This window comes from Oncorhynchus tshawytscha, linkage group LG14, assembly GCF_018296145.1.
Source record: "Oncorhynchus tshawytscha isolate Ot180627B linkage group LG14, Otsh_v2.0, whole genome shotgun sequence".
Lineage (NCBI taxonomy): Eukaryota > Metazoa > Chordata > Actinopteri > Salmoniformes > Salmonidae > Oncorhynchus > Oncorhynchus tshawytscha.
Window position 1 is genome coordinate 20,779,303 of NC_056442.1, and position 14,046 is coordinate 20,793,348.

General features: G+C 47.2%; 1 protein-coding gene across 8 annotated transcripts in view; it reads right to left on the bottom strand.

Moving 5' to 3' along the window:
- Nucleotides 1-14,046, bottom strand: part of LOC112267343 (Down syndrome cell adhesion molecule-like protein 1 homolog) — a 207,117-nt gene that overhangs the window by 36,540 nt on the left and 156,531 nt on the right. For 5 of the 8 annotated variants that reach the window (XM_042297129.1, XM_042297127.1, XM_042297130.1 and 2 more), the window contains exons 13-20: nt 11,179-11,384; nt 10,703-10,799; nt 10,104-10,232; nt 9,690-9,857; nt 9,464-9,534; nt 9,024-9,264; nt 2,179-2,388; nt 1,414-1,569 (exon numbers count right to left, since the gene is read on the bottom strand). In XM_042297129.1, the coding sequence (XP_042153063.1) occupies nt 1,414-1,569; nt 2,179-2,388; nt 9,024-9,264; nt 9,464-9,534; nt 9,690-9,857; nt 10,104-10,232; nt 10,703-10,799; nt 11,179-11,384 (1,278 nt within the window). The remainder of the gene's footprint in view (nt 1-1,413; nt 1,570-2,178; nt 2,389-9,023; nt 9,265-9,463; nt 9,535-9,689; nt 9,858-10,103; nt 10,233-10,702; nt 10,800-11,178; nt 11,385-14,046) is intronic. The other 3 variants (XM_042297131.1, XM_042297132.1, XM_042297133.1) reach the window with 2 other exon arrangements.

The window sequence follows — 14,046 nt, forward strand, 5'->3', positions numbered from 1 at the left end:
AAAATGTATATTTATATATATAAAAATAAAACTGAAATATTATATTTACATAAGTATTCAGACCCTTTGCTCAGTGCTTTGTTAAAGCACCTTCGGCAGCGATTGCATTATCGAGTCTTCTTGGGTATGATGCTACAAACTTGGAACACCTGTATTTGGGGCGTTTCTCCAATTATTGTCTGCAGATCCTCTCAAGCTCTGTCAGGTTGCATGGGGAGCGTCGCTGCACAGCTTTTTTTCAGGACTCTCCAGAGATGTTTGATCGGGTTCAAGTCCGGTCCACTCAAGGACATTCAGAGACTTGTCCCGAAGCCACTCCTGCGTTGTCTTGGCTGTGTGCTTTGTGTCGTTGTCCTGTTGTAAGGTGAACCTTCACCCCAGTCTGAGGTCCTGAGCGCTCTGGAGCAGGTTTTCATCAAAGATCTTTCTGTACTTTGCTCCGTTCATCTGTCCCTCGATCCTGACTAGTCTCCCAGTCCCTGCCGCTGAAAAACATCCCCACAGCATGATGCTGCCACCACCATGCTTCACCGTAGGGATGGTGCCAGGTTTCCTCCAGACATGACGCTTGGCATTCAGGCCAAAGAGTTCAGCATTGGTTTCATCAGACCAGAGACCGTTGTTTCTCATGGTCTGAGTCGTTTAGGTGCCTTTTTGACAAACTCCAAGCAGACTGTCATGTGCCCTTTACTGAGGAGTGGCTTCCGTCTGGCCACTCTACCATAAAGTCCTGAATGGTGGATGGTCCTGAATGGTGGAGTGCTGGAGAGCTAATTGTCTTTCTGGATGGTTTTCCCATCTCCACAGAGGTCCTCTGGATATTTGTCAGAGTGGTTCTTGGTCACCTCCCTGACCATGTCCGTTCTCCCCCGATTGATCGGTTTGACCGTGTGGCCAGCTCTAGGAAGAGTCTTGGTGGTTTCAAACTTCTTCCATTTCAGAATGATGTAGGCCACTGTGTTTTTGGGTACATTCAATGCTGAAGACATGTTTTGGTACCCTTCCCCAGATCTGTGCCTCGACACATTCCTGTCTCTGGCATTCTATGGATAATTCCTTCGACCTCGTGGCTTGGTTTTTGGTCTGACGTGCACTGTCAACTGTGGGACCTTATATAGACAGGTGTGTCCCTTTCCAAATCCTGTCCAATCAATTGAATTTACCACAGGTGGACTCCAATCAAGTTGTCGAAACATCTCGAGGATGATCAATGGAAACAGGATGCACCTGCGCTCAATTTCGAGTCTCATAGCGAAGGGTCTGAATACTTATTTGAATAAGGTATTTCAATTATCCATCTTTAATACATAGGCAAACATTTCTAAAAACCTGTGAAAAGTCAAGAGGTCTGAACACCTTCCGAATGCACTGTATGTTGGTGTGTGTGTGTGTGTGTGTGGGGGGTGTACTCACGGTCCTCGCGGGTCTGGATGTACAGGACATTGCTCCTGACCCCATCCCCAGCCTGGGTGTAGGCCAGCACCTGCACACTGTAGTTAGTGAACTTCTCCAGCCCTCTCAGCTCCACCTGCTCCCGGGTTGTCGTGATGTTCTGCATCTCTCCCCACTCTGACAGAGACAGAGGGAGTGGGATGGAGGGATGGAGGGAGAGAGAGATGGAGGGGAAGAGGGCAATAGAATGAAAAGTGTATAGGGTTGGGCAAAAGGCCAAGGGAAAGGAAAGAGGACGAGCAGGAAGGAGTTGGACAATTGGGAAAGGACATGATCAAGTCCTCATGACTAGCTTTCCAAACAGAACCACAAGCACACCAACACACACACAAAGATACAGACGGGTAACTGAGCACGGCGCATGGCCCTCATACAGCATCGCTGCATGTGGAGATGCTTTGTGTTGGTTCAGGTTTGTGGTATGATTAGCTATTTTAGGGTTTCGTTGGCATTTTCTTTGAAAATATGTAGTAGGGATGGCAGTCTGGTGGTTGGGGTTGGTTTTAGGGATTCACTAAATAGCAAATGTTTTATTTAACCAGAAAATCATTTTTTTGTTTTACAAGGAAGACCAGTCAATAAGGTCTGGCACATAAACCAGCCTAGGTATCAGTAGCGGTCAGGGCTGAGGGTTGAAAGGGTAAAGGTCAAACCCTGAGGTCGACTCTTGGACTCATGGTGGAGGGGCCAGAGGTCAGATGTGAAAGGCGTAACAAGGATAGTTACTCTGCGTGTGGCCTTGTGCCCGTGCGTGCGGGAGAGGGTACGTCGGACCCCCACAGCACCCACCTCCGTCGGGGAAGAGGGACCAGAAGACCACCCGGTAGCCCTTCAGAACGCCGTGCAGCGTCAGACGCGGGGGCTCCGCCCACGTGATTACCGCCTCGTCTGATGTCACCGAGATGGCCCGCACGTTCTGGGGCGGCTGGCTGGGCACTGGAAAACGGGAGGGAGGGGAAGAGATTATTATCAGAACCCATCAAAATACTACATGTCAAACACGACAGCTAGGGACAATTTCCCGGACATAGATTTAGCCAAGTCCTGGGCTTAACAGCAAGCTTAATGAAGAATCCCAAATGACAGCGCTTTTTAAAATAGGACGAGGCTTAGTCTGTGTCTAAGAAATCCCCCCCCCCCAAGAAGTTTACGATCCTTAAAACACCGAGTAGTAAAAACCAAGACATGTAAAAACACAACTCAAACCCTCGACGAACCTAAATGCCTAACCTGACATCAGACGTGAGGGATGACTCTAAATAAATAAATGTCCTCTCTGATGTGTTGGCGTAAAACGGCTCCTCTGTCTCACTTCTCCCAGGTGCCCCTTCTATCTATCAGCTGCCCTTGGCTCACTGTCCAACGGGCTTTCACTGGGCGAACAACGCCACCATTGTGGATGAACAGATCTGGACTTGTGAGAGAAAGAGGGGAACAGGACGAGTGGGTGAAGGCCGACTGAACGGAAAGAGAGAGAGAGAGAGAGAGAGAGAGAGAGAGAGAGAGAGGGAGAGAAATGAAAGAGGGAGAGTTGGCCTTCAACGATAGGGAAGCCGCAGCTGGTGTGGGGAGAGAGGGAGTGGCGGAGGAGGAAATGGGGTTAGGAAGGGAGAGAGGGAGGGAGAGGAGACATGAGAGGTTTGTGTTATCAGGTCTAAGGGTTCATCTCCGCTCACAACCCCCAGTGGACTGAACTCCAACAGCCAGCAAGACGTTAACGATCCAGGGCCTGACACAATCATAACCTACTCCTTACCCCTCACCTTGAATACAATACACACAAAGGGGAGGGAGGGGAGAGGGTAAGGGGGGGGGGATTGATACGAGAGACTGGGATGTGAGAGAAAAAGTGGGAGAGGAATAGAGTAGAAACAGGAGAACATGGAAACAGACATGAGGGGAGGAGAGAATGGAGTGAAAGAGTGGGTGGGAGAGAGATGTGAGGCAGCTTGAGAGGGAGTCGTGGCAGAGAGACAAATGAAAGGTGTCTTTTGGAGCGAGAGAGAGAGAGATAGAGAGAGAGAGAGATATATATATATATATATATATATATATATATAGAGAGAGAGAGATAGATAGAGAGAGAGAGAGAGAGAGAGAGAGAGAGAGAGAGAGAGCAGGGTAGGGTATGTGGGCATAGGAGGAGAGGAAGGGAGTTGAAAGAGGGAGCGAGGGAAGGGAAAAAGATGAAAAGAGGGAGTAGGGAGACAATGCGATCAGCTGTGGATAATTACGGCAGGAAGCAAACAGAAAGAGAGAGACAAGCTAATTTGAATTATTTTTAGTATGCTTGTTGTTATCACTATTATCATAATGGCCATCAATATCACTGTCACCAGGGAGACAGCCACTGGGAAGAGCAATGCTCTGGACCAATGGGGCTTCAGCCAACTGTGTGTGTGTGTGTGTGTCTGTGTGTCAAATCAAATCAAATCAAATTGTATTTGTCACATACACATGGTTAGCAGATGTTAATGCGAGTGTAGCGAAATGCTTGTGCCTCTAGTTCCGACAATGCAGTAATAACCAACAAGTAATCTAGCTAACAATTCCAAAACTACTACCTTATAGACACAAGTGTAAGGGGATAAAGAATATGTACATAAAGATATATGAATGAGTGATGGTACAGAGCGGCATAGGCAAGATACAGTAGATGGTATTGAGTACAGTATATACATATGAGATGAGTATGTAAACAAAGTGGCATAGTTAAAGTGAGGATAAGGATGCAGATGCAGTAGACATAAGGATGCAGTAGATGATATAGAGTACAGTATATACGTATACATATGAGATGAATAATGTAGGGTATGTAAACATTATATTAGGTATTATATTAGGTATTATATTAGTATTACATTATATTAGGTAGCATTGTTTAAAGTGGCTAGTGATATATTTTACATAATTTACCATCAATTCCCATTATTAAAGTGGCTGGAGTTGAGTCAGTGTGTTGGCAGTAGCCACTCAATGTTAGTGGTGGCTGTTTAACAGTCTGATGGCCTTGAGATAGAAGCTGTTTTTCAGTCTCTCGGGTCCCAGCTTTGATTCACCTGTACTGACCTCGCCTTCTGGATGATAGCGGTGTGAACAGGCAGTGGCTCGGGTGGTTGTTGTCCTTGATGATCTTTATGGCCTTCCTGTGACATCGGGTGGTGTAGGTGTCCTGGAGGGCAGGTAGTTTGCCCCTGGTGATGCGTTGTGCAGACCTCACTACCCTCTGGAGAGCCTTACGGTTGTGGGCGGAGCAGTTGCCGTACCAGGCGGTGATACAGCCCGCCAGGATGCTCTCGATTGTGCATCTGTAGAAGTTTGTGAGTGCTTTTGGTGACAAGCCGAATTTCTTCAGCCTCCTGAGGTTGAAGATGCGCTGCTGCGCCTTCTTCACGATGCTGTCTGTGTGGGTGGACCAATTCAGTTTGTCTGTGATGTGTACGCCGAGGAACTTAAAACTTACTACCCTCTCCACTACTGTTCCATCGATGTGGATAGGGGGGTGTTCCCTCTGCTGTTTCCTGAAGTCCACAATCATCTCCTTAGTTTTGTTTGACGTTGAGTGTGAGGTTATTTTCCTGACACCACACTCCGAGGGCCCTCACCTCCTCCCTGTAGGCCGTCTCGTCGTTGTTGGTAATCAAGCCTACCACTGTTGTGTCGTCCGCAAACTTGATGATTGCGTTGGAGGCGTGCGTGGCCACGCAGTCGTAGGTGAACAGGGAGTACAGGAGAGGGCTCAGAACGCACCCTTGTGGGGCCCCAGTGTTGCGGATCAGCGGGGTGGAGATGTTGTTGCCTACCCTCACCACCTGGGGGCGGCCCATCAGGAAGTCCAGTACCCTGTTGCACAGGGCGGGTTCGAGACCCAGGGTCTCGAGCTTGATGACGAGCTTGGAGGGCACTATGGTGTTAAATGCCGAGCTGTAGTCGATGAACAGCATTCTCACATAGGTATTCCTCTTGTCCAGATGGGTTAGGGCAGTGTGCAGTGTGGTTGAGATTGCATCGTCTGTGGACCTATTTGGGCGGTAAGCAAATTGGAGTGGGTCTAGGGTGTCAGGTAGGGTGGAGGTGATATGGTCCTTGACTAGTCTCTCAAAGCACTTCATGATGACGGAAGTGAGTGCTACGAGGCGGTAGTCGTTTAGCTCAGTTACCTTAGCTTTCTTGGGAACAGGAACAATGGTGGCCCTCTTGAAGCATGTGGGAACAACAGACTGGGATAGGGATTGATTGAATATGTCCGTAAACACACCAGCCAGCTGGTCTGCGAATGCTCTGAGGGCGCGGCTGGGGATGCCGTCTGGGCCTGCAGCCTTGCGAGGGTTGACACGTTTAAATGTTTTCCTCACGTCGGCTGCAGTGAAGGAGAGTCCGCATGTTTTAGTTGCGGGCCGTGTCAGTGGCACTGTATTGTCCTCAAAGCGGGCAAAAAAGTGATTTAGTCTGCCTGGGAGCAAGACATCCTGGTCCGTGACGGTGCTGGTTTTCTTTTTGTAATCCGTGATTGACTGTAGACCCTGCCACATACCTCTTGTGTCTGAGCCGTTGAATTGAGATTCTACTTTGTCTCTATACTGACGCTTAGCTTGTTTGATTGCCTTGCGCAGGGAATAGTTACACTGTTTGTATTCGGTCATGTTTCCAGTCACCCTGCCCTGATTAAAAGCAGTGGTTCGCGCTTTCAGTTTCACGCGAATGCTGCCATCAATCCACGGTTTCTGGTTTGGGAATGTTTTAATCGTTGCTATGGGAACGACATCTTCAACGCACGTTCTAATGAACTCACACACCGAATCAGCGTATTCGTCAATGTTGTTGTCTGACGCAATACGGAACATGTCCCAGTCCACGTGATGGAAGCAGTCTTGGAGTGTGGAATCAGATTGGTCGGACCAGCGTTGAACAGACCTCAGCGCGGGAGCTTCTTGTTTTAGTTTCTGTCTGTAGGCAGTGTGTGTGTGTGTGTGTGCGTGTGTTGTGTGTTGTGAGGCTGTGAGTGTGTGTGTTTTCATATTTCATTGCAAGAGAGAAACAATAAGAGATAGAGGAGGAATACACAGGAGAGAGTTGGAGAGACGCCCATCTAGAGATCAACCAGACACAGAGAGAGAGAGAGGGATGGGGGAGAGAGAGAGATGGGGGGAGCGGGAGCGCGACAGAGAGAGATGGGGAAGTGAGACAGAGAGAGAGAGCACAACAGAGAGATAGAGAGTGAGAGAGAGAGATGGTGAAGTGAGAGAGAGAGAGAGCGCGGCAGAGAGAGAGATGGGGAAGTGAGACAGAGAGAGAGCGCGGCAGAGAGAGAGATGGGGAAGTGAGACAGAGAGAGAGCGCGGCAGAGAGAGAGATGGGGAAGTGAGACAGAGAGAGAGATGGGGGAGTGAGACAGAGAGATAGCGTGACAGAGAGAGAGAGTGAGAGAGAGAGATGGTGAAGTGAGAGAGAGAGAGAGAGAGAGAGAGAGCGCGGCAGAGAGAGAGATGGGGAAGTGAGAGAGAGAGAGAGCGCGGCAGAGAGAGAGATGGGGAAGTGAGACAGAGAGAGAGCGCGGCAGAGAGAGAGATGGGGAAGTGAGACAGAGAGAGAAATGGGGAGTGAGACAGAGAGATAGCGTGACAGAGAGAGAGAGTGAGAGAGAGAGAGATGGGGAAGTGAGACAGAGAGAGAGAGCGCGGCAAAGAGAGAGAGAGAGATGGGGGAGTGAGACAGAGAGAGAGCGTGACAGAGAGAGAGAGAGAGATGGGGGAGTGAGAGAGTGAGACAGAGAGTGAGAGAGATATGGGGGAGTGAGACACAGAGAGAGCGTGACAGAGAGAGAGAGATGGGGGAGTGAGACAGAGAGAGAGAGTGCAGCAGAGAGAGAGAGATGGGGAGTGAGACAGAGAGAGAGAGAGAGTGTGTGTGAGAGAGAGAGATGGGGGTGTGAGACAGAGAGAGAGAGAGAGAGTTGGGGGAGTGAGACAGAGAGAGAGAGAGAGAGAGAGAGAGCTGTTAAATTCTACAACCACCTAAAAGGAAGCGATTCACAAACCTTCCATAACAAAGCCATCACCTACAGAGAGATGAACCTGGAGAAGAGTCCCCTAAGCAAGCTGGTCCTGGGGCTCTGTTCACAAACACAAACACACACTACAGAGCCCCAGGACAGCAGCACAATTAGACCCAACCAAATCATGAGAAAACAAAAAGATAACTACTTAACACATTGGAAAGAATTAACAAAAAAACAGAGCAAACTAGAATGCTATTTGGCCCTACACAGAGAGTACACAGCGGCAGAATACCTGACCACTGTGACTGACCCAAAATTAAGGAAAGCCTTGACTATGTACAGACTCAGTGAGCATAGCCTTGCTATTGAGAAAGGCCGCCGTAGGCAGACATGGCTCTCAAGAGAAGACAGGCTATGTGCTCACTGCCCACAAAATGAGGTGGAAACTGAGCTGCACTTCCTAACCTCCTGCCCAATGTATGACCATATTAGAGAGACATATTTCCCTCAGATTACACAGATCCACAAAGAATTCGAAAACAAATCCAATTTTGAAAAACTCCCATATCTACTGGGTGAAATTCCACAGTGTGCCATCACAGCAGCAAGATTTGTGACCTGTTGCCACGAGAAAAGGGCAACCAGTGAAGAAAAAACACCATTGTAAATACAACCCATATTTATGCTTATTTATTTTATCTTGTGTCCTTTAGCCATTTGTACATTGTTAGAACACTGTATATATATATAATATGACATTTGTAATGTCTTTACTGTTTTGAAACTTCTGTATGTGTAATGTTTACTGTTAATTTTTGTTGTTTTTCACTTTATATATTCACATGGTATGTTGTCTACCTCACTTGCTTTGGCAATGTTAACACATGTTTCCCATGCCAATAAAGCCCTTGAATTGAATTGAATTGAGAGAGATGGGGGAGTGAGACAGAGAGAGCGTGACACAGAGCGAGAGAGAGGTTAGAGATGAAGTTACACGGGAGATATCTAAAACAAATCATAGCGAAGGGGAAAGAATCACTCGGGGAATGTTCAAAGACGAGGTGAGGAGGGTGACAACGGCAGAGGGGATCAGGTATGTTTGGCCCTCTATCTATCTATCTATCTATCTATCTATCTATCTATCTATCTATCTATCTATCTATCTATCTATCTATCTATCTATCTATCTATCTATCTATCTATCTATCTATCTATCTATCTATCTATCTATCTATCTATCTATCTATCTATCTATCTATCTATCTATCTATCTATCTATCTATCTATCTATCTATCTATCTATCTATCTATCTATCTATCTATCTATCTATCTATCTATCTATCTATCTATCTATCTATCTATCTATCTATCTATCTATCTATCTATCTATCTATCTATCTATCTATCTATCTATCTATCTATCTATCTATCTATCTCCGTCTCTGTGAACGTCTGACTCATATGAACAGTGTAAGAACACTATTTTACTCCAACACGCCTACATCAGGGCTCCTGCTAAGAAAATAAATCGGGACATCGACACGCGTGCGTGCGTGTTGCACGTCCCCCTACCATCTTCCAGTGTGGTAGCGTTGATCTCAGAGCTGGAGGGGCCGGTGCCGGCCCTGTTGAAGGCCTGGACCACCACCCCATACTGGGCAAACTTCTTCAGGTTGTCCAGGGTGTACACCTCGCTGTCCCCCGTGGCCTTCATCTCCACGATGCTGTACTGGCCGTTACTGCCCGGCCCGTTCTCACGGTAACCGATCTGGTAGCCCCGGATCACCCCGTTCTGAAGCTCCTTCCTGGGGGCCTAGAGGAGGGAGAAAGAGAGAAGAGAGAAGGAAAGAGGGTAACATCGACATTTGATTGTGTTGCATTGTAGAGGCGGGATGTAACGCGGCACGATCAGATGTGTGATCTTTATATGATTCCAGGTGTTCAATTTCAGAGTGTCTCATTTCACATTGCTTTGATGTCTCTGATCATCTTGAATCGACAGGTGGTTTTACCTTCCAGGTGACGCGGATACTCTGCGAGGTCATAGGCAGGAGGAAAACCTCCACAGGAGGACCATCCGGCTCTGGAGGGAGGAAAAGAGAGATAGGCACTCTTCTTCGGGTCATCCAAGGTCATCTCATCGATATCTGTGTATGTGTGTGTGTGTGTGTGTGTGTGTGTGTGTGTGTGTGTGTGTGTGTGTGTGTGTCTGTGTGTGTGTGGTTGTGCTGGACTCACGTGCTTCCTCTGTGCTGATGGTGAGCTCCTTGCTGGCTTGACTGTGTCCGATCTTGTTGTAGGAGAACATGCGGATGCTGTAGATTTGGGCAGGGTGTAGATCCACGATGTTGGCCTGGTTATTGGTGGGGGAGATCTTACGGGTGGCATGCTTCAACTCCCAAGGATCTGTGTGTGTTGGTGAGTGTGAGAGAGCGAGAGAGAGAGAGTGTGTGTGTGTGTGTGTGTGTGTGTGAGACAGAGAGAGAGAGAGACAGATCATGCGTGTGTATGCATGTTTGTGTGTGTGTGTGTGTGTGTGTGTGTGCGTGTGTGTGCACCAAAGAGAGAAGATGCATTAGTCGGTTATAGTTATGTTCTCAGTACCGACTAACAGTCAATCCCCAGTTTAACCCCCACTGTCCCCTGGCATACCTGTCTTGTTCTTGTACTCAATGTCGTAGCTGGTGATGATGCTGTTGCCGTCAAATCTCTGGGTCCAGCGCAGGTTCATACTCCGATCCTTCACCTCCCTCACCTCCAACTCTGGAGGGTCTGGTGGCTCTGAGAGGAAGAGGGAGAGAAAGAGGGAGAGGAGGAAAGGAAATGGTAAAGGCGTAAGGGAGAAATATACACTCTTAGGAGAGCCCTTTTTAGTTCCAGGTAGAATAATTCCATGTAGAACCCTATGTAGAAAGGGTTCTACAAGGAACCAAAAAGGGTTCTACCTGAAAACCAATAGGGTTCTTCGAAGGGCTCTCCTATTGGGACAGCCGAACCACCCTTTTAGGTTGTAGATCGCAAATCAAATTCTAAGCGTGTAGAGGGAATGGAACATAAGCATAGTGTGAAAGAAAGTGGTCCTGTATTGATTTTCTCTCTCTCCAGGTTCATGTCACACAAAGCAGTTAGTCACACAGGGCTTTATTCACTCGGCACCAAACGGAAGGAAACAGGCTGGTTGTACAGGGACTTCATTTTCCATCGCAAAACACTTTGCTACAGGTGATTGTGTGGTGGTCTGACCCACTGACCTTGCACAGTGAGCTGGATGAGGCCCCGGCCCTCTCCATATGAGTTGATGGCATGGCAGGAGAAGAAGACCGAGTCACCTCGCTCTGCTGGTTTCAGCTACACACACACAACACACACACAAAGAGAGAGAGAATGAGAGAGTCAGAGAGCAATAGACAGACACTTTGTAAATCCACCTCCATACACCACTCATCTGATCTCATTTCCTCCATTTGCTATATCTGATGTCCTATCCCTCTATATTGTGTGTATGTTTGTATCTGTGTGTGTGTGTGTGTGTGTCTACAGTATGAATGTGCATGTGTCTGTGTGTTTATGTGTGTGTCTGTCTGTCTGTTTATGGGTGTGTGTGTTTGTGTGTGCGTGTTCATGTGTGTGTGTGTGTGTGTTTGTGTGTGCGTGTGTGTGCGTGTTCATGTGTGTGTGTGTGTGTGTGTGTGTGTGTGTATGTCTACAGAATATGTGTGTGACTCACCTTCAGCGTAGACAATACTTCGTCACTCTTCTCATTGGGGCTGGTGTTGATGGCGTAGCGAGGGTTACGGTCGGGGTCGATGACCGTGTCACCGCGCTCCCAACGGATGATGATAGGCCATTCCCCCCTCGCCGTGCAGTTCAGCTCCTTAATCTGGCCCTTAATGGCCATGGTGGTGTTGGGGTGCGACGTGATCATTGCCGGGACTGGAGCGAGAACGAGGGAGGGAATAATGAAGGCGGGATGAAGGGATGGATGGCGGAAAGTAGGGGAAATAATGGGACAGAGTCAGACAGGGAAATAGGGGCAGAGTGAGTTAGATCATCTTAGCCTCGGTCTCAATCCTCTTCTTTAGGACATGCGACTGAGAATGAGATTTGACTTGAAACTAGTAAGCTAGCCAACTTCTTTTGCCAATTAGCTTCAGCTGACCAGTGTGCCACCGTTGGTTTGACGTTGGATAGCCTATCTGTGGGGCTAGTTAGGGACCGTCAATATATTCACAACGTAAATGGGACAATATTTTAGTTTCCCCATGAATTAAATGCTTTCAATGTTTGAATATGAATTTCTACAATTTATCATTGGTTTGAAGTTTTTCAGTCATTGAAATGTGGAGCTTTTGAACTTTGAAAACATTGGCCCATGTACGTTGTGTAATTTACTGATGGCCCCTAACTAGACCAATGGGGATTTCCAAAGTCTCACAAAATTGACCATGGTCATTGTTGGGAATTATGATCGGGTCACATGCATCTGCGCTCCAAATTGACGATTACTTGGGTGCTGCCAGCTGTGGGCATGTGGGCAGGATGAAAATAAACCCAACCCAAGGAAAACTGTCACGCACACTTAATTCCGTGACATTGTTTAGATTTTTTTTCTCCAAAATATCTTGCAAATCTCCGTTTTGGACGAGACTAACTTCTTGACTAAAATGTTCCTATTTACACTTTTTTCCCCCCCGGACTCATATCGATGCCACATAGGGTGTTTTCAACCAGAGAAGTTGGTTTTTCGAATTTTACTGCAGTCCAATGACCGAGTGGCCTCATGGGTGGAATGTTACTAATATTTTTCATAATTTTATCATTAATAGCATTAGAAAAAAAAACTATTTAAAAAATCTGTTGTTTCTATGTTGTGCTATATTTCAGTCTTCTGTGATGTATATAACGTGTAATATTGGGATGCAATATCCGACATGGTACAGGTGTCTTCTTTTTATGAGCCCATAACCATGTGTGTGAGGTGTGCACTTTTCTCTCAAAGTAGATTTATTTAAGACTACCAAGAATCACTTTGTGTGGCCCTGATTTAGCCCACCGCGGTAAAAGTTTTAGTCCATTAGGCAATGGAGGAACAACGATCTTAGCGCTAAAGATGACTTTTATGGTTTTGGGAAACGATAAAGTATCTCTGCACGACAAAGCAGCTTCCAAGATGGCGTAGCAGTGAAGACGTGTTTGTTTTGTCCTCTCGTGTACTTTTGTATTTTTTCATATTTTTTTGAATATATATTTCAATTTATTTTCAATCTCTTCTCAATTTTTTATTCGATTATACCTCCCGGTAACCTGCCTCACCCAATGTGATACGGAATCGCTATTATTTTCAATTTTAGAACACATTCAAGAATCTCCAGAAGCTAACCAGCTAATTAGCTACAAGCTATTTAGTCATTGTTAGCTACTGCTAGCGGCTTTTACCTTCTGCACAGATACCAGCCCTGTTTTTAGCCTGGATAATACTCGCCTGTCTACCAATATCGCTTGTCTACCGATATCGGACTGCCTCTCCACAACAACGCCGGATTCCTGCCGTAATCCTCTGGACCACTACTTCACAGCTAGCTTTCACGCACCGTGGCACCTAGTACAGAAGCTATTCCCTGAGGCCCACCTCCCGGCCTACTCAGCTGTTCACCCGAACCCCACTCATACACGGCTAGAGCCCAAAACTCCACCGGATCATTGCTGTAAACTCTGGACCTTGGCACCGGATCACCGCTGCTACCGATTGGATGCCACGAAGCTAGCAGCAGTTAGCCGTGAGCCAGGCACATCTCCCGGCTAGCAAACTAAATTCCACAATACCTCTTTCGCCATCTGGCTTGGATTCTCTGTCGACACGGCGCTCCGCCGCACCACCACGACTGGTCTGCCAACGAATACTCCATCCTCTGTGCCTTCATCCGGCCTCCGTCGGAGCAGACGCTACTAACTTTAAACGCTGTGTCCCTAGCGTAGTGGCGGCTTCCCTGTTCCATCTACTGTTGCCTCCTGGACACTATGATCACTTGGCTACATAGCTGATGCCTGCTGGACTGTCCATTAATCACGGTACTCCATTCTGTTTATTTATTTTTTTATCTGTTGGCCCCAGCCGCGAACTCAGGCTCTGTGTGTAGTTAATCCGACCCTCTCTGCCTAGTCATCGCCATTTTACCTGCTGTTGTTGTGTTCGCTGATTTGCTGTTGTTGTCTCACCTGTTGTTTTAGCTAGCTCTCCCAATCAACACCTGCAATTACTTTATGCCTCGCTGTATGTCTCTCTCAAATGTCAATATGCGTTGTATACTGTTGTTCAGGTTAGTTATCATTATTTTAGTTTACAATGGAGCCCCTAGTTCCACTCTTCATACCTCTGATATCTCCTTTGTCCCACCTCCCACACATGCGGTGACCTCACCCATTACAACCAGCATGTCCAGAGATACAACCTCTCTTATCATCACACAGTGCCTGGGCTTACCTCTGCTGTACCCGCACCCCACCATACCCCTGTCTGCGCATTATGCCCTGAATATATTCTACCACGCCCAGAAATCTTCTCCTTTTATTCTTTGTCCCCAACGCTCTAGGTGAC